General features: G+C 40.2%; 1 protein-coding gene across 1 annotated transcript in view; it reads right to left on the bottom strand.

Moving 5' to 3' along the window:
• LOC143296464 (alpha-actinin-like) overlaps positions 1-20617 on the bottom strand; it is a 69692-nt gene that overhangs the window by 36407 nt on the left and 12668 nt on the right. The window contains exons 3-10 of the mRNA XM_076608409.1: positions 19158-19244; positions 18195-18282; positions 17658-17736; positions 10423-10504; positions 7468-7646; positions 5977-6207; positions 4168-4244; positions 1813-1942 (exon numbers count right to left, since the gene is read on the bottom strand). Coding sequence (XP_076464524.1) covers positions 1813-1942; positions 4168-4244; positions 5977-6207; positions 7468-7646; positions 10423-10504; positions 17658-17736; positions 18195-18282; positions 19158-19244 — 953 coding nt within the window. The remainder of the gene's footprint in view (positions 1-1812; positions 1943-4167; positions 4245-5976; positions 6208-7467; positions 7647-10422; positions 10505-17657; positions 17737-18194; positions 18283-19157; positions 19245-20617) is intronic.

Raw genomic sequence — 20617 nt, 5'->3', positions numbered from 1 at the left:
ATTTCAACTCACAAAACTTGGAATAAAATTCCCCTCCCTCTCAAGTAAAAACCAAGCTCATTCAAATCATGTCTACTTTGCCCTCTAGAAACTGTTATCTTGCCTTAGAGTGTGCCAAGCTTCTGCCACTCTGAGCAGGTGCAAAATAAGTATAATATAAGCACATGGAATATGCATTCACTGAACGTTGCTTTGAAAGGCCGGAGAAAATCTTGGCCGACTTTCAGCTCAAGGTGGGGAAGGGGGTTCACATTCTGAACGAGTGGATGAATGCTTGTACGTGAGTGCCTGAATGTTCATGTGTTCCACGAGCATTCTTCACAAGGAAGAGGCACTGTTGGCACTGGTGGCCTTGAGGTAACGCATCCGCCTAGAAAGCAAGAGAATCTGAGGGCACTGGTTCGAATCCCATAGTCGCCAGTATTTTCTCCCCCTCCACTAGACCTTGAGTGGTGGTTTGGACACTAGTCCTTTGGATGAGAAGATAAACTGAGGTCCCGAGTGCAATATACACTTGTCGCAGGTAAAAGAACCCATCGCAACAAAGTGGTTGTCCCTGGCAGAATTCTGTAGAAAAATCCACTTCGACAGGAAAGCAAATAAAACTGCTGGCAGGAAAAGAATACAAAAAAAGAAAGAAAAAAGGGCGGGGATCTCAGTGTTAACGACACACTCTCCCTTTGGAGAGCAGCCTGAATTTCACTCACAGAAATCTGTTGCGACAAGAAAGAGAAATACAATTCAATACAATACGATACAATTCAATAGAACACAATTCAGTAAAATACAATTCAATACAATACAACACAATTCGATACAACACAACGCAAAACACCACAATACAATTCAATACAACCCAACCCAACCCAACCCAAACCAATGTAATACAATGCAATGCAATGCAACACAACCCAAGACAATAGAATACAATGCAACAGAACAGAACACAATACACCACAACGCAATACAACACAATGCAACACAACAGAACACAATACAATACAATACAACGCAATACAACACAATGCAACAGAACAGAACACAATACCATACAACACAATGCAATACAACACAATGCAACACAACAGAACACAATACAATACAACACAACGCAATACAACACAACAGAACACAATACAATACAACACAACGCAATACAACACAATGCAACAGAACAGAACACAATACAATGCAACACAACGCAATACAACACAATGCAACAGAACAGAACACAATACAATACAACACAACGCAATACAACACAATGCAACAGAACAGAACAGAACACAATACAATACAATGCAATACAACACAATGCAACAGAACAGAACACAATACAACACAACGCAATACAACACAATGCAACACAACAGAACACAATAAATGCAACACAACGCAATACAACACAATGCAACAGAACAGAACACAATACAATGCAACAAAACGGACTACAACACAATGCAACAGAACAGAACACAATACAATACAACACAATGCAATACAACACAATGCAACAGAACAGAACACAATACAATACAACACAACGCAATACAACACAATGCAACACAACAGAACACAATACAATGCAACACAACGCAATACAACACAATGCAACAGAACAGAACACAATACAATACAAAACAACGCAATACAACACAATGCAACAGAACAGAACACAATACAATACAAAACAACGCAATACAACACAATGCAACACAACAGAACACAATACAATACAACACAACGCAATTCAACACAATGCAACACAACAGAACACAATACAACACAACACAACACAATGCAATACAGTACCTTCAGCTCGTTGAGGCGGCACTGTTTGAAGTCCCGGGACTGCAGCATCTCCTCCTTGCCGGCAGACCACTCCTCGTGGATTTCACACTTGTGCCGGAACTTCTGGGCCAAGTGGTCTAGGCGTTCCAGTCTGGCAGCAATCAATCACCAAAAGGAGGAGTTTGTATTATACTCCATGTTTGGTGTTTACATATACTTACCATGTCAAACTGATGCAAACTAGGCCTATGGTTTGCTCTGTTTGGCCAAATTTCGCGCGGCTAACAGTGAAAAGACGCCCCTCTTAGTCTGGCCCGCTCTTAGCCAATCAAACGCCTCTAACAGCTATAAGCGCTGAATCATTCCTTTGGCCAAGGCTCTCCACGCCATCTTGTCAGGTTTTCGCTCTGTCTCGTCTAACGCTTTTTTTGGCTATTAAGTGTTGTCATTTGGCCTTATTTTGTTGTATGCGGCTTGCATGTATATTGTGCTTACATTCTGTGTACTCGTTTCGACTCGGCCCCCTCGATTTCTTCGTATTTTTCTACCTCTGAGTCGATCCTGTCAAACACTGATCAGGTTGTGAGCAGATGCGCGCACACACACGCTCATGTTGCTTGAAAGCCCAGCATATGCATTCACTCACATAGTCACGTAGAGAAACATAGATAAAAGCAGAAAACAAACAGACTATAACATAGCTGTATGATTCAATGAATATCAAAATGAAAACTGGTCACCAAAAATCAGATGAACTGAAAATTTCCTTTTTACGAAACTAAGACTCCCTCTCCCCCCAACCCCCTTGTCTTTCATCAAAGCACAAAACAAAAATACCAGTGTGTTCCACATACGTCCACAGGATCCTACCTATATTGTAAATTGTGTACTGAAAACTGCAGCTGAACATATATACATACATTCTGTCTCTCATTCTCTCTCTCTAACGGGTTTCATCTTATTTTCAACCTTTTGTGATTTTCATGTATTACATGCACGCTATTGATTGGATGTTATTGCCTGCCACATCAGCGTCAGATTTCTCATCACTGTTGTATATGTACAGTGATATAACTATGTTTCTCTGCTCTGTTTATATATTTTCATTTCAGTCGTGCCTCTTTCCTGAATTCTGTGTGGTGATTAATTTGACAGTCTTAATAACCCCTTTACTTCTTGATTTTTTTTTCTTTTCTTTTTTTCAATATCTGTGATTGTACTACAATATGATCTGTAATGTACTACAATACGATTTTATAGCTAATTATGTTTATGTATGCATATGCATACAATTCTGTATGTACATGTAGACATATGCATGCATGTGGGTATATGTGCAAATATGCATATGCATAAGGGTGTGTGTGTGTGCATAAGGGTGTGTGTGTTTGGGGATGAGTGTGTGCATATGTGTGTGGGTGGGTGGTGTGAGTGTGTGATAGTGTTCCCTTCATTATATTTTTATGATGATGATGGTCCATTGATTAGTATTATAATTATCATTAGTAGTAGTAGTAGTGGTGGTGGTGGTGGTAGTGGTAGTAGTAGTGGTAGTGATAGTAGTAGTATTTACCATTGTTATTATTGTTGTGTCTTATCGTCACTGTTTTTGTTGTCACAAGGACAGATTGGAAGACTAGGCAATGCCTAAAATCTTTATCCTTGAGTAACAAAAGTTTTTTTTGAATCTTGAATCTCTTGCAGTCGCGGCAATCCTGGATTATATCAGTGCAAATCAAGATTCATGATTCTCCAAGGAGAAAACTCAGATCTCGATTTCTCCTGGAAGAATCCCAAATTGTCCTTGGGTAAACCAAGATCCGGAAGATTTTTTCCAGAAGAAGACCTGATCCCACGGGTGGTTTTGGGGAACCCTGATTTACTCCTGTGCAATCCTGGATTTCTGGACTGTGAGGTCTGGGATTTATTCTATGGAAACGCATAGACAACTGTGAGAATTTTAAAAATTCTTTAAAAAAACACACACACTCACATATGTCTTGATTTCAGTTGAAAACTGAAGGTGAATATATTCAAACCTGACTGTGGACAAGACAGTTGTCAATCATCATCCTTTTCCATTATGCCCCGCCCCCCTTTTTTTGGAAAGGTTAAACGGTGAAAAAAGAAAAAAAAAAAAGGTAACAAAAGTAAACAGATAAAGCCCACCTACCCAAACAAAACACAGAAAAACAAAAAAAAAAAAACAAAAAAAACAAACCACCAAAAAACCCAACAACACAGAAAAACAAAAAAAACAAGCAAAAAACAACAACCCCCAAACAAAAAAACCAACAACAAAACAACAACAACAATAACAACCAAAAAAAAAAAACCCCAAACAACAATAGCAACAACAAAACAAACAGTGCCAACCTTTGTAGTTCAGACAACAGCCACTCCTCGAAACCTTTCTCAGCGTGCTCCAATCCTTTCCAGGCATTGGCAATATCCTGCACACATAGCAACAATCGTAACTGTATATCCTGCACACATAGCAACAATCATAATCATATATCATGCACACATAGCAACAATCATAATCATACATCATGCACACATAGCAACAATCACAACTGTATATCCTGCACACAAAGCAACAATCATAATTGTATATCACACACACACACAACAATGATAACTATCATATATCCTGCACACATAACAACAATGCTAATCATATATCTTGCACACATAACAACAATCATAATCATATGTCACGCACACGTAACAGCATTCATAATAATATACCACGCACGCACAACAATCATAATCATATATCAAGCACACACAAACAATGCTCATAATGTTTTCAATTTACCCTTTATATTGTGATTTCAATGTCACCATATCAAGTATCCTTTTAAGTTTCAAACTACTAAAAACAAAAAACCAACAAAAAAAAACAACAACCCCCCAAAAAAAAAACAACAAAAACAAAAAAACATGTAAAAGAAAAAACAAGACAGGTGGGTGGAAGAGAGAGGTGAAGTACCTTTGGCAGGTTTGAAGTGCATTAATTTCTATTCCATAAGTTTCTTTAATTGCAATTTTGATGATGAAAAGGAATACATAAAACCATTCCTGAAATCAATGAGATGGGGAATTATTAATACTTGTGCACTTTCCATTTACATGAACTGCTTTCAGAATCTTTCAAGAATTCACCTGAAAATGTGAATAAGATTACATGAAAAAAAAAACCCACAACCCCTCCATGATTACAATTAGAATAAACAAACTACAAAACCACGCCAGTAAACAAGACAAAGAAAAGTACCACAAGCCTCCCCCCTCCTACACTCTCCCCCGCCCTCCCCCTACCTCAACCCCCAATGCCCTCCCCTCCCCAAAAGACTCAAGACAACTGACCGAAACCAATAATAAACAATAGTTTCAGTTTCAGTTTCAGTAGCTCAAGGAGGCGTCACTGCGTTCGGACAAATCCATATACGCTACACCACATCTGCCGAGCAGATGCCTGACCAGCAGCGTAACCCAACGCGCTTAGTCAGGCCTTGAGAATAAACAATAAAAAGTGGTAACTCCCTCCAAGTACAAGATAGGCAATTTCAAGACAATGCGGCTTGGGTGCCAGCCAAACCAAACAAAAACCAAACAAGAGAGGCAAGGCCTTCAAGACTCACTTGTGATAAATTAAGTCCCCTATCATTAATTACAGAGTAATTTCCCTTCTTTACTACCTGCACCAAAACGTTTGCAAAATAAATAAAAATTCCATGCTTAGCAAAAGAAGTTCCTGTTTGAACAAAAAATGATAATAATGACTCCTCTTGTTGTTGTGTCAGAATAAGAGGTCAAAGTGCCAAGTTTAGAGAATACAAAAAAATATAAATATGACAGTAAATGCAGTTTGCATATAATTAGGCTTCTTTTTTTTTTGTGTGTGTGTGCCCATCCCAGAGTTGCAATATTGTTTTAAACAAGATGACTGGAAAAAACTGAATTTTTCCTATTTTTATGCCAAATTTGGTGTCAACTGACAAAGTATTTGCAGAGAAAATGTCAATGTTAAAGTTTACCACGGACACACAGACACACGGACACACATACACACAGACAACCGAACACCGGGTTAAAACACAGACTCACTTTGTTTACACAAGTGAGTCAAAAAAACCAAAAAAAACCCAAAACACACACACACACACACAAACAACTGACCGAAACCATTTTCCCCTCTGTGGGGAGGTAGGCGGGGCGGTTGGAGAGACGCAGGCGAGTCTGTAGCGTGTTGAAAGAGTTCTCCAGCTTGGCCTTGTCTTCCAGCTTGGGGGGCTTCTGCTTGCGGCGGTAGTCGCGAAATTCGTCCAGCTTGCGGCGGGTGCCGGGCAGCGTGTTGTCCGTGGTTCGGTTCTCCAGCCAGGGGCGGGTGCGGCGGATCCATTCCAGCAGCTGCGAGCGAACGAACGAACACACACGTTGAGTCAAAGTGAATATTTTCGTTGATTGGGATAGCAGATAGGGCTGGGAATATGCTGAACAAGTCAAGTCTGATTCTTTATTTTCAAGGGTCTATTCAGGTCAAATTCTTTATTTACAAGGGGTCTATTCAGGTCAAATTCTTTATTTACAAGGGGTCTATTCAGGTCAAATTCTTTATTTACAAGGGGTCTATTCAGGTCAAATTCTTTATTTACAAGGGGTCTATTCAGGTCAAATTCTTTATTTACAAGGGGTCTATTCAGGTCAAATTCTTTATTTACAGGGGTAAAGTCAAAGTCTTTATTGGTGAGGCTCAAGTCAAGTCAGTCTTTACTTACAAGGCTCAAGTCAAGTCAGTCTTTACTTACAAGGCTCAAGTCAAGTCAGTCTTTACTTACAAGGCTCAAGTCAGTCTTTACTTACAAGGCTCAAGTCAAGTCGGTCTTTACTTACAAGGCTCAAGTCAGTCTTTACTTACAAGGCTCAAGTCAAGTCAGTCTTTACTTACAAGGCTCAAGTCAAGTCAGTCTTTACTTACAAGGCTCAAGTCAAGTCAGTCTTTACTTACAAGGCTCAAGTCAAGTCAGTCTTTACTTACAAGGCTCAAGTCAGTCTTTACTTACAAGGCTCAAGTCAAGTCAGTCTTTACTTACAAGGCTCAAGTCAAGTCGGTCTTTACTTACAAGGGTCAAGTCAAGTCAGTCTTTACTTACAAGGCTCAAGTCAAGTCAGTCTTTAATTACAAGGCTCAAGTCAAGTCAGTCTTTACTTACAAGGGTCAAGTCAAGTCAGTCTTTACTTACAAGGGTCAAGTCAAGTCAGTCTTTACTTACAAGGCTCAAGTCAAGTCAGTCTTTACTTACAAGGGCTCAAGTCAAGTCAGTCTTTACTTACAAGGCTCAAGTCAAGCCGGTCTTTATTCATAAAGACTCACCATCACCATCGCCCAAAATAATAATAGTAATAAAAAGTTTATTCATATGCGCCTAATCAAACAATTTTGCCCTGAGTGCTTTACAATTACAACAGTTCCATTTTCGAAAACAGTTCTGAAAAAAAGATAAAAAAAGAAAAGCATCTAACACTTTTCTAAAGCCAGCAAACTCCTAATCAAATACTTACAATAGTTCCATTAAAAAAAAAACACCCAAAAAACAAAAAAAAAACCCCAACCCCCCAACATCCAACACTTTTCAAAAGCCGGCAACAAGAGGCTCTCAAGACACTCACGTCACTGGCCAGGCGTTCGTACTCCTCCATCAGTCTCTCGTTGTCCTGGTTGACCTTCAGCACCTTGCAGATGCGGTTGGCGGCCGTCTCTGCCTGCTGGGCCCCCGAGAAGGCGTGGTAGTAGGAGGACACATAGGCCATCACCGAGCGCTCGTCAGGCTTGGCCGAGTTCACCATGTCTGAAAGAAACAAAACAATTTCTTTTTTCTTTTCTTTTCTTTTTATCACAACAGATTTCTCTGGGTGAAATTCGGGCTGCTCTCCCCAGGGAGAGCGCGTCGCTACACTACAGCGCCACCCATTTTTTTGTATTTTTTCCTGCGTGCAGCTTTATTTGTTTTCCCTACCTAAGTGGATTTTTCTACAGAATTTTGCCAGGAACAACCCCTTTGTTTTGCTGTGGGTTCTTTTACATGCTGCACACGGGACCTCGATTTATCGTCTCATCCGAATGACTAGCGTCCAGACAACCACTGAAGGTCTAGTGGAGGGGGAGAAAATATCGGCGGCTGAGCCGTGATTCGAGCCAGCGTGCTCAGATTCTCTCGCTTCCTACGCGGATGCGTTACCTCTAGGCCATCACTCCTTCATGGAGTGCTCGTCAGGCTTGGAGTTCACTATGTCTCAAAGAAACAAACAATTTCAGTCGATAATCAGAGTGAGTGGATGCTAAGTTCACCATGGTTGTTGGAAAGAATGAAACAATTTCATGGAGTACTTGTCAGGCTTGGAGTTCACTATGTCACAAAATACAATTTCAGTCGATAAATAATAGTGAGTAGATGAATGACAGGTTGGTGTTCTGTTTCATTTTTCTCTCTCTTTTCTTTTTCATGGTCTGTGGTGTATCTTTATACAATATTCCATATCACAATACTGAACTGAATCTGTGGTGTATCTTTGGTCAATATTGCACATTACAGTACTCATTTAAATCTGTGGTGTATCTTTTGTCAATATTGCAAGTTACAGTAGTCAGTATTGCATGTCACATTAATCAATCGAATCTTGTGGTGTCCTTTAGTCAATATTGCATGTCACAGTACTCAAATCCAATCAGTGATGTATCTTTAGTCAATACTGCACGTCACATACTCAAAACGAATCTGTGGTATATCTTTAGTCAATACTGCATATCACAGTACTCAAATTGAATCTGTGGTGTATCTTTAGTCAATACTGCATATCACAGTACTCAAATCGAATCTGTGATGTATCTTTAGTCCATATTGCATGTCACAATGCTCAAAACAAATCTGTGGTGTATCTTTAAAGTCAGTTCCGCATATTACAGTACTGAAATCGAATCTGTGATGTATCTTTAGTCAATATTGTATGTCAGGGTACTCAAAATGAAACTGTGGTGTATCTTTAGTCAATATTGCGTATCACAGTACTGAAATCCAATGTATATATCTCTTTAGTCCATATTACATGTCACAGTACTCAAATCGAATCTGTGATGTATCTTTAACCTTTTGAGCCCTGACCACCGCTTTACCGGTGGTGGGGAAGGGTGGCATAATGCCTGGCCACCGGTTGAGCAGTGCGTAAACACTTGTGTCGTGTTTTGCTATTGGTTGACTTATATTGAAGAGCCAATCAGAAAAACCGTAATATTCTGACGTCAGCGAACGTAGTACCAACATTGCCGCGCCTTTTCACTGTGTTTTGTGCATGTGCTTTGGATAAAAAAGATTGATTTCTACCATGAAGTGTGCAGAGTCTCAACCTGACACGCCTCCTTTGATCAACTGATTCTGCATGCTCGGATTCATTTTCAACATCACTATCTGTAGCAAAATCATCCGATTCGAATTCCACCTCACTATCAGAGTAATCATTGTCATACTCTACTTCCGATAAATCATTAAGCATATCAATTACTTGCTGTGTTGTGTACAGTTGTTTTCTCACACGTTTTGTCCCTGATTTCTGCCCTGACAGGCCAGGTCGAGACTGCACGCTTCAAGTGTTTACGCACCGCTCAACCGGTGGCTGGGCATTATGTCATTTTTCTCTGCCACCGGTAAAGCGGTGGTCAGGGCTCAAAGGGTTTTAATACCAATTATTTGCAAATTTTGGCTCAGGAGCTCAGGTAGAAGGGTTAAAATTGCTCAGGAACTCCGGGCTCAAAGGGTTAATCCATATTGCATGTCATATACTCAAATCAAATCTGTGGTGTATCTTTAGTCAATACTGCATGTCACAGTACTCAATCAAAAATCACGGTACAAGAGTTGCAAAATTCACGAACCCGTAGGCAGGTTTGAAAAAAAACAAAACCAAACCCAAAAACCCCCTGGCACTGGAAGAAGGTACGAATCAAGAAGCACAGGATAAAAAGTGAAGATAAGACATGACACGAACACACACACACACACACAAAAACGATAAAAAAAACACCCAAACCTGCACAGGAAGAAGGCATGAATGAAGGAGCACAGGATAAAAATGATAAAACAACAAGACACCATAAGAAGCAAGGTAGGTAGAGGGATGACGGGCGCAATAGCTGAGTGGTTAAAGTGTTGGACTTTCAATCGGAGGGTCCCTGGTTCGAATCATGGTGACGGCGCCTGGTGGGTAAAGGGTGGAGATTTTTTATGATCTCCCAGGTCAACATATGTGCAGACCTGCTAGTGCCTGAACCCCCTTCGTGTGTAAATGCATGCAGAAGATCAAATGCGCACGTTAAAGATCCTGTAATCCACGTCAGCGTTCGGTGGGTTATGGAAACAAGAACATACCCAGCATGCACACCCCCAAAAGTGGAGTATGGCTGCCTACATGGCGGGGTAAAAACAGTCATGCACGTAAAAGCCCACTCGTGTACATGCGAGTGAACGTGGGAGTTGCAGCCCATGAACGCAGAAGAAGAAGAAGAAGAAGGTAGAGGGATGGATGGGTGGATGGTGCAGGTGGGGTCTGTCCAGATACACCGGGGGTACCTACCCTCAGGGTCCAACATTCGGGGGATGTCCAGGTGTTTCTCTGCGATGTCAAAGGCAGTGTTGAGGTTCTCCAGGGGGTTGTCCTGGCAACCCACACAGCCAGCAACGAATAAAAATCAACAGTCATGCACGCTGACAAGTGGTCATTCATTAAAAAACAACAACCCCAAACCCCAAAAAACCAACAAACCACAGCGTGAGTGACTGACATCTCCACAGAGGCTGTCATTTGATATTAGGGAGGGGGTGCAGACCCACTTTTCATCAGATTTTCATGGAGGTTCCCCGGTTATTTTTTTTTAGCGAGAACTGTGTGCGCATGTGCATCTCCATTTCCTTTTTTTCCCCAGGTCACTGAAAGGCTAAAATTTCATCATGGAAATCGCTGCTATGCCAAAAGGATTTTGAACATTTTCGGTGACAAGATATGTTTGGTTTTATGATTACACTTATTATTTGCTTCTATGTTTACTTTGAGCATGTTTCTTGTCACATATCTGCCATTAGATATTTGAACTGATCTATTTATAAACTCTGCCGAAAAGTTGTCTGAACAAAAAGGCAGTGAAAACTCAGAGAACCCAGTTATGGTGGTGGGCAACCCATAACGCCATATGACCTATTTCTTGCTCAGTGAGCGATGAAAAGTCCCCCACAAAAGCAGGCCAGCACACCCTCCCCACTGTAAAGAACACTGAGCAATGCTCTCCACTTCCTCCAACATATTTCTAAAAAAACAATCTATTCAATTTTTTTTCTCTGTAAATGAAGACTGGTAATCAGTCTTTTTCACTTGGTAAATAGGAAAATCTACACATCCTCTCAAGCACCTCCACAAACATCGAGGCTGAATAACAGAAATCAACAGACTGAATGATAACGATCTTGCACACTGCAAGTAATGATGTGTAATATGTACACTTGTATGTGTTTGTTTTGCATATTGTAACGTGATGAAAGTATGCTTGTACATAGCAATGATGTGTAATATATGTTTGTATATGTCTGTTTTTGCATATTGTTATGAATATATGCCTTGTACATGTATGTCTTGCATATTGCAATGATGTTTATGTTTTCAACGTGCATGTCGCATGCTGTATGCATATATATGCTTAGGCCTTCGTTAAATCTTGTGTTTTGACGGGTGCAATAGCCGAGTGGTTAAAGTGTTGGACTTTCAATCTGAGGGTCCCAGGTTCAAATCTTGGTAGCGCCGCCTGGTGGGTAAAGGGTGGAGATTTTTCAGTTCTCCCAGGTCAACACATGTGCAGACCTGCCAGTGCCTGAACCCCCAGAAGATCAAATACGCACGTTAAAGATCCTGCAATCCATGTCAGCGTTCGGTGGGTTATGGAAAGAACATACTCAGCATGGACATCCCTGAAAATGGAGTATGGCTGCCTACATGGTGGGGTAAAAACGGTTATACACGTAAAAGCCCACTCGTGCACATACAAGTGAATGTGGGAGGTTGCAGCCCACAAAGAAGAAAAAGAAAGAAATCTTGTGTTTCTTTTTTTTTTTTTATGTCTATGTGGCGTACATTTCAAACAATGCACAGATCATGAACATAGCTTTGTTATGTTGATATCTGAAATGGCAACAAAAAATTAATACTCAAACATTCTATACTTTACACACTCCATTTTATGTAAATCTTTCAGAGAGAGAGAGAGAGAGAGAGAGAGAGAGAGAGAGACAGACAGACAGACAGACAGAGACACAAAGACACACTGAGAAATTTCAGACTATTTTGTGGAACATAACATTTGCCATCACAAACACTATCATCAACAACAGGCAATGAACTGTAATGACAGTCACCATCATAATATTCTGTTTTGCATTATGTCTAAAAAAAAAAACCAAACCCATATATAATGTTTTATTGGTTTCTCATAAAATGGCCACTACTCTACTTATCAAAAACATGACATGAGCTTTCGATCTTGTGTACAGCTATGACATACATATTTTACACTCCTTTACTGTCTCCCCTACTCAGTTACCCCTGCAGATCACAAACTTTAAAATTTAGTTTTTTCCCAAAAAGTACAAACTTTTCTTGCTCTCAAAAACAATCCACAAATGCTATCCATCTGACTGTAAACAACTTTTATACATGCTGTAAGTCTAGCTATCTGCTACTTTCATTTGCAGTGGGGGCTCAATCATGCAGTTGATGTCTTCCAAATTGCCTCTCCCTAATAATTTTCTCTCTTCCATCTCAGAGAGAGAATGAGAGAGAGAGAGAGAGAGAGAGAGAGAGAGAGAGAGAGAGAGCATGTGTGTCCGCACAAGTAAGCAGACACAGCATTCTTGCAGACACATCACCTTTCTTGTGAAATGTTTCTTCTATAATTTCAGAACACATCTCCTATAAACATGCCATCTTATGATGGACAAGCATAAATTTCACAGATGTGTCAATCCACTTATTCATATTTCAAGCGACCACATGCTGCATCAACAACATATGCATGCAAAAGGAATGCCACCCACAACTGTCATGCGACCACACACACTGTCACACATGTACGTCATGTGCCTGCAAGCAGATCTGCAAGAGACTTCCTCCGAAATCCAAACTAGCAGTAGCATTCCTGAACTGTATTGTATTGTATTGTACATTCCTGAACTGTATTGTATTGTATATTTAAACTAGCATTCCTGAACTGTATTGCATTGTATTGTACAGTATTGTTTGTACTGTACCTTATTTTACTGTATTGTATTGTATTGTGTTGGAATACTTTTTTTCACAACAGATTTGTCTGTGTGAAATTCCGGATGATCTCCCCTGGAGGGTGGGGGAGAAGAGAGTGTAGTCCCACCTTTTTTTTTTTTTTTTCTCTCTTTCTCAGGACTTTTTTTGTTGCGAGTTCTGTTAAGCATGCTCAAGAGACCTCGGTTCATAGTCTTATCTGAAAAAAACTAGCACCCAGACCACCTCTCAGAGTTGAGTAAAGGAGGGATAAAAAACCAAACAAACAAACCATGGTCCACAAATGGGACTGTAACCTGCTGACACTTGCTTCCTAGTGCGGAGCATCACTACAGAGCAACTGCCTCACAAACCCTGAAGTAATGAAGAATCTTCATTCCACAGTCTAATACTTTGCCTGAAAACCAGCACTCGAATCATATAATCATGTGTTCTAGTTCACAGGAGTGTTTACGATTTTGTTATCCCCACATGCGTATGTGTGCGAGTGTGAGTGTGAAATTTTTTTTTTTTTTTTTTCAAGGTGGGTTGTAGAAAGATAAAACAAGTAATTATTTCTTAAAGAAAGACACATATCCGCAAATCCACATTTCTTAACTGGCAGTGTGTAAAGTAAACATGTTTTTTTAAGCAGTGTGTGTGTATGTCAGAAAGTGAATTAAGATGCAGTGCACGGTAAACCCATGATGTTTACTTCAGAAATTTGAATTTTTGAGAAGCTTATTTCAATGGCCAGCATTCCTAAAAGAGGAAATGAAATCTTCTGTTTCTGTCAGCAAAACACAAGATTTGCAGTTTTGTCAGGTTAATGCCTGCAATACATGTTTAGGTGTAGCTGGACAAGCCAAATCGAGAACGACAGTAATTTGCATCACAGTTGTTTTTTTCTTTAATACATATATAATTTAAAAAAAAAAAAAAAAAAAAAAAAATATATATATATATATATATATATATTTATATATATATATATTTACAAAAGGCTGAAATGAAAAAAAAAAGAAAAAAAAAAAGGGAGAGACAACTTCTGTATCTTCCCTCACCACCCACCCAAAAAACCAAAGTTACTGCCCATAAACACCAGTCTGATGACGACATATGAATGAACCAACCTAATGAGCTCTGAACCTTGTCTGTGGCTGGGTGGGCTATGAACGGGTTTGGTGGATTGATTTTTGTTTTGTTTTCCACCCGATCGAAGTCATCATGATGCTCACCTTGGACAGTGAGTGGTAGTCAATAAGTTCAGGCCGGTGTCTGTGTATAAGGGCACAGAAGGCCAGCCCATCTTTAAAACTGGAAAAGCAAGGCAAGGACAAGTCAAACACATGCAGATCAAGTGGAGAGGCCGCATCTGAGAGAGGGAAAAAACATCACCTTTCACACACACACGGGTTAGTATGTCATCCTGCATGGGGACCACTGCTGAGGGAGGTGGGGGGTGGGGGCAGGGGGCATGGGGGGTGGGGTGGAACAGGCTGTTTTTTCTTTTTCTTTTTTTTTTTTAAACAGCAAGCGAAGAGACTGGACAGCCAAACTGCTGTTCCAAGGAGGGGAGTGGAACACCAGTTTGTCTTTTTCATGATCTTGTGAGGTATTCTGCGTCTGTAGCAAATTTAAAAAGCAGGTGTTTGGCTGACAGGAACATACTCTAACTTCATTCACCACCAAGGTTCTCCATAGAAACACACTCCCCAGCACTGAATATTTCAGACTCAATGCTCTCGGTCACACGATTCAGTTTGTGTCAAAACAACACAGTGGACTCAGTCACTTCAAACTCGTCAATGGGTGAAGGTTGTTCAATTTCCTATTGAGCGTGAAATTCGCTGGAGCTGTCAAGCTTTGTTACAATGTGAAAAACGGTCCGTTTAACATGATTCCTCAGCGTCCTCAAAAGCCGTCTATCGTGCAAACAAAACAAAACAGATCCCCCACTCACCCTAAAAAACAGCCTTCTTTTTGATCTCATCATTTTGAGAAATCATCTTTTCTACTTCCTAAAATATATATTCATTAATTGGTAGTGATGAAGCATCATCTTTTCCAGTGCAAACATACTGACCACAAAACATTTCTGCCATAATTTTTAGAAAATGAAGGAATGAAATTATGCTTTGACTATGAAGTAAAGTCAGGGTCACATGAAAGATAAAGAAACTGTGAGAATAAAATAAAGGAACTGTGTCCATTCAAGCCGGAAAAGACAACTGGCTAACCTGTCAAAACAACATTTCAAAATAAAATATCCAGGTTTCACTAATCATTTCTTTTTATCGATAAGATTACCTAAGAAACATGAATTGCTGCAATCAAAGAATACCTCACAACAAAAACATTTTTTCCTTTTCTTTTTTTAGTTCACAAGATGCATCCAAGAAAGAAAAATCAACAACACTCACACACACACATCAAAGTTCAAACCTTCTCAAACAGTTCAGGACAAGAAATGAAGAATGTGTATTAAAAATAACATTAATGGTTACCAGCTCATGGACTCTAAAAATTTCAACATTCAAACTGCAAGCATGTTAACAACCAAACTGGTCATTCATTTCTGGGGGGTAACATTTATACTCAATCACATCAAGGTATTTTACTGTGCAAAATATAGTTAACAAAACTGAATTCCCCCCCCCCCCCCCTTTTTTTTTTTTAGCAAAGAATTCCAGAAAGCTTCTTTGGTTTCTCCTGTTACTTGGTATGGAAAGTACACTGGTACTGTTGTACCACCTGTTGACGGGCGCAATAGCCGAGTGGTTAAAGCGTTGGACTGTCTATCTGAGGGTCCTGGGTTCGAAGAAGAAGAAGTACCACCTGCCTCTTTAAACAATTAAAAAGATGAAAAAAATGAATGATTCCACTGAAGCTTTTGGGACTGATGCAGTTTATGGCACGTTCTTCTCTTTACCCTGTTTTACTGCTAAGAATCTTCTTCTTCTGCGTTCACTCGTATGCACACGAGTGGGCTTTTACGTGTATGACCGTTTTTACCCCGCCATGTAGGCAGCCATACTCCGTTTTCGGGGGTGTGCATGCTGGGTATGTTCTTGTTTCCATAACCCAACTGAACGCTGACATGGATTACAGGATCTTTAACGTGCCTATTTGATCTTCTGCTTGCATATAAACACGAAGGGGGTTCAGGCACTAGCAGGTCTGCACATATGTTGACCTGGGAGATTGTAAAAATCTCCACCCTTTACCCACCAGGCGCCGTCACCGTGACTCAAACCCGGGACCCTCAGATTGACATTTAAGAAATCAGACAAGTGCATGGCTGCCTATTAGTATTATTGTGATAAAATTCATTCACCAATTGTAAGTGGCAATGCTTTTTTTTTTTTTTTTTTTTAAAATCACACACATATAGAACACGCTCTGTTTGCTCCCTGCAAGATGTAAGCACAACCCTTCATTTGCAGCCCATAAGAAATCAACTGAGCCCGTATCGTTACAAAATCTAGGATAAGAAAATATGCCACAAGTTGAGAATGTTTTTCGCAAGTGCATCAACCTTCTACTGAGAGACAAAGTTTCCTTTCTGTTATAAAAAAAACAACAACAAAAAACCCACAGGGATATGGGTGGGGATTGGGGGAGATATTCATTCTGATCCAAGTCTATCTAACCACATGTTTCAAACTTTTAAAAAAATGCACATGCTGTAACACCCACTGATCTGTCTACTTCTCATACCACTATCAGCACCCAGCACAGGCCATTCACTTTTTTTAATTCAAGCCCCCTTCCACCAAGCAATGTTTCTGAAGGGCAAGGTGTGCAACTAGTTCATGCATGTGCTTTTCTACGCTACCATTTTTTTGGTTTCTACTCTGCTTTCCTCTGAGTAAATCTGTTGTCTTTCATTGTTCCTTTAATTGCTTCGTGAGGTCAGGTAACCAATCTTAACTGAATAATGAAACACACACACACACACACACACACACACACAAGCACCTTGTGTCAAGTCACTAATTAACATCAAGTCACTAACTGAAACCAAATAATAAAACACACACACACATAGACCTTAACAGATCCAAGACGGCACATCTTCACACTTCTGTTTTCATGCTTTTAGAGTCCTCATAATCTGTTGTTTTCTGGTGTGTTTTTTTTCCAGTCTGGCTGTTAAAAAGCTACGTGAGCTTAAACCCTCATGCTCTGCTTTCACAGTCTTACAAGTTCAGAACAGCAAGAACAACCAAGAACGTAACATGCAAATGCTTCTCTACAGGGGAACAGAGAGGACAGAGCACACTAATGATTCTTGTCAACGCAGAGAGAAACGAACAAGTCAGGCAAAGTGTCAGCAAAAAAAAAAAAAAAAAAAAAAAGGTACGGAGACATCATTCCAGCCACTGTGCAACTCAGCAGTTGAAGAGATGGGGAGAAAACGGCAAGGCCTGAAAGAAGTGGAGGAGGAAACAAAAGAGAGACAAAGGAGGAGGGTGGGGGCAGAGGGGGGCGGCGGGGGGTGGGGTGGGGGGGAGTCGTTGTTTTACCCGTGACAGCTTGTAATAGTCTATGAGCTCAGGGCGGTGTCTGTGAATCAGGGCGCAAAACGCTAAGCCGTCTTTCCAGCTGAAACAGGAAAGTTTTTCCCATTAAAGGTGTTCGCCAGGAGGTGGTCGTCGTTAGTGGTACTCTGCTGCTGTAAGGTTGTGGAGGTGTTTTGAAAAGATCTGTGTCAAACTGTGTATGTTAGTTCACTTTTGATGCACAATACAGGATTTATTTCCCCTTCATACAGTTCCACTTCCGGGCATTCTGCGTCAACGTTGATCAACTGGTGATAGGTGTTACAAACATCTGTCCATCTTTTTCACACATAACCACACGTACAGACAAGCACACACACACACACATACATGAATACACATACACACTAACACACACACATACATGAATACACATACACACTAACACACACACACATACATGAATACACATACACACTAACACACACACACACACTCACTCTGATATAATGTACACGCACATGAATCTTGTTTAAAGTTGTTACAAACACCACTCATTACCTAAGATGGAAGTTCTGAACATTGACATTTTTGTATGGTGCTGTTTTTCGCTGGCACCACAACAGCAGTCCTTCTTTGGCAGTCAATTCTGCAAACACACACACACACACACACACACACACACAGAGATCATTTTAATTCACATTTGAATACAACAATCAGCAACCACATTGTTGAATAAAAGTTTTAGTTTCATCACATTCTCTAAGAGTAGGTCACATATGCTTGAGTGCATGTTTCTTCTAATTCTAGATGCGTAATTCCAGATCATTTCTGCAACAAGATCTTGCCATTATCAATCCTTTTTTTGTTCCATCTTTTTCACAAAGTGACAGGCAGACAGTTTACTGCAAAGCAAAATAGTCTTATTGTTGTGTTATTTTACCAATAATTTAAAAAAAAAAAAATTACAGATACATTTGTATGCTTTTAAAAAGGACATTTCTCTCATTACCAACTCCTGAGCTTTACTTGGAGGGGAAAAAAAAAAAAATATATATATATACCCTTCCCATCTACATCTTCCCTCAAACCTCCTCACCCACCAGAGGAAATGAACAGCCTCTGTCACCATGCATTTTTTCTATAAAAAAAAAAAAATGAACATCATCCCCATATTCAGTCCTACTTATTGGTGAGAAGAGAAATATCAATACCAATAATCAATTATCCACAATGACAAGCCACACTGCTGGGTATATACCTGTAATCATAAAATTGTTGTCATGCTCAATATTATACAAAACAAAATTATTCACCCTGACTTGTGAAAAGATTAAACTGAAAACTGTATGAAAAGTTATTTCAATATCGTGCACACATATTTATAACCATCTTGTGGGCTGGGATTACTAGTACCAGGCAATTACCGTGAGAAGAAAAATACCTCAGTGAAGAACTACCACACACACACACACACACACACATATATATATGTATATATATATATATACATATTCTCACCTTCCACTGTGATGTCTTGAATTGCAAACCTCAGGATAATCGTCCAGATCATACCTAACGTCATTTTTACATTGCCGTCAACAATTTCTGCAACAGAACAAAAAACACAGTTATCACCAAAGTATAAAAAAAGAAAAACAAAACACACACACACACACACACGTATGTATGTGTGTGCGCACACGTTCACAGAAAATGAAGACGATTCCCTGAAAATCAAAGATTACCTTCAACCATAATTTATTGGTGATGAATTTTGAGGTTACATATTCTATTGTCAAAAAGTTTTTTTTTCTTTTTTGGTTATCAAACACAAATATGCCAGTCACTTGCCCTACTGTCTCCACCACATAACCCACATTCTGATAAATTCACACACACACACACACCCACACACACACACACATATGCGCATATTATATAGTTCTTCATAGCATAAAAAACTGAATTATATCAACTTTCTGAACAAGATTTTTTTTTCAAACTTTTAGCAGCATGTGGATCTTTTTTTTTTTCTCTTCTTTTGTGTGACCTCTTCCTTAATATCTTCCCTTCACATTTTAAACCAATTAACCCACACACGTATACAAACATAAAGTATACACAGACACACACATCCACACACATATAAACTCAAGTGAACTGTGAGAAAAGGGACTCTATAAGTATATATATGTGCATTTGTTTAGAGGGGTGGGGAATGGTGAAAGGAGAGCAGACCACTAATCTGTCAAGTGACAAGAATATTTTGAAATAATTTTAGTTTTATGAAAAATATTTTGAAAAAAAAACCACACACAAAAAGATGTAAATGAGGACTTCATACCACAGTAGAGGTATATATATATACATGCATGCACAACCCCCAACACCCAGTCCCCTCCCCCCATACACACCAAAAATCAAAAACAAAACAACCACCTGCCCCTACGCAACCCCCCCCCCCCCACCCAGCTGCCTGAGTATGATCCTAGATTATGCAAGAGGCATGGTTTGTATAGAGGGAATACTTTTTTTTTGGGGGGGTGGGGTGGGAGGGCATGTGTGTGCGTGTGTGCGCGAGGTCGATGCACAACACTGCAGGAGGAGGATGATAGTGGGAGGATTGAGGGGGCAGTAGGGTGGTTGGAAGAGGAGGGTGGGTGGGTGAGTGGGTGGGTGGGTAGGCAGACAGGGAGAGAGTCAAGAGACAGAAAGAGGGAGCAGGGGGAAGAAGGAGGTGGTTCTTCTGGGGAGGCAGACGATAAGGGGCGGGGTGGGGGGTGGGGGGGGCGGGTTGAATGCAGGTGTGCGTTTTGTCAGTTCTGTGTTAATTTACGTTATGTTCATTTCATTCAGAACATGTCATGGTGCCGGGACTGACAAACAGGGGGTGTGAATCCTTGGGGGTGCCGGTGTGATGAAGACTGGAGGGGGGAATGGAGGATGAGACAAAGAGAGAGAGAGAGAGAGAGAGAGAG

The sequence above is a fragment of the Babylonia areolata genome, chromosome 21, assembly GCF_041734735.1.
Source record: "Babylonia areolata isolate BAREFJ2019XMU chromosome 21, ASM4173473v1, whole genome shotgun sequence".
Classification (NCBI taxonomy): Eukaryota; Metazoa; Mollusca; class Gastropoda; order Neogastropoda; family Buccinidae; genus Babylonia; species Babylonia areolata.
The sequence above is the reverse complement of the archived record's forward strand: the minus strand, read 5'-3'. Positions and strand labels throughout refer to the sequence as shown.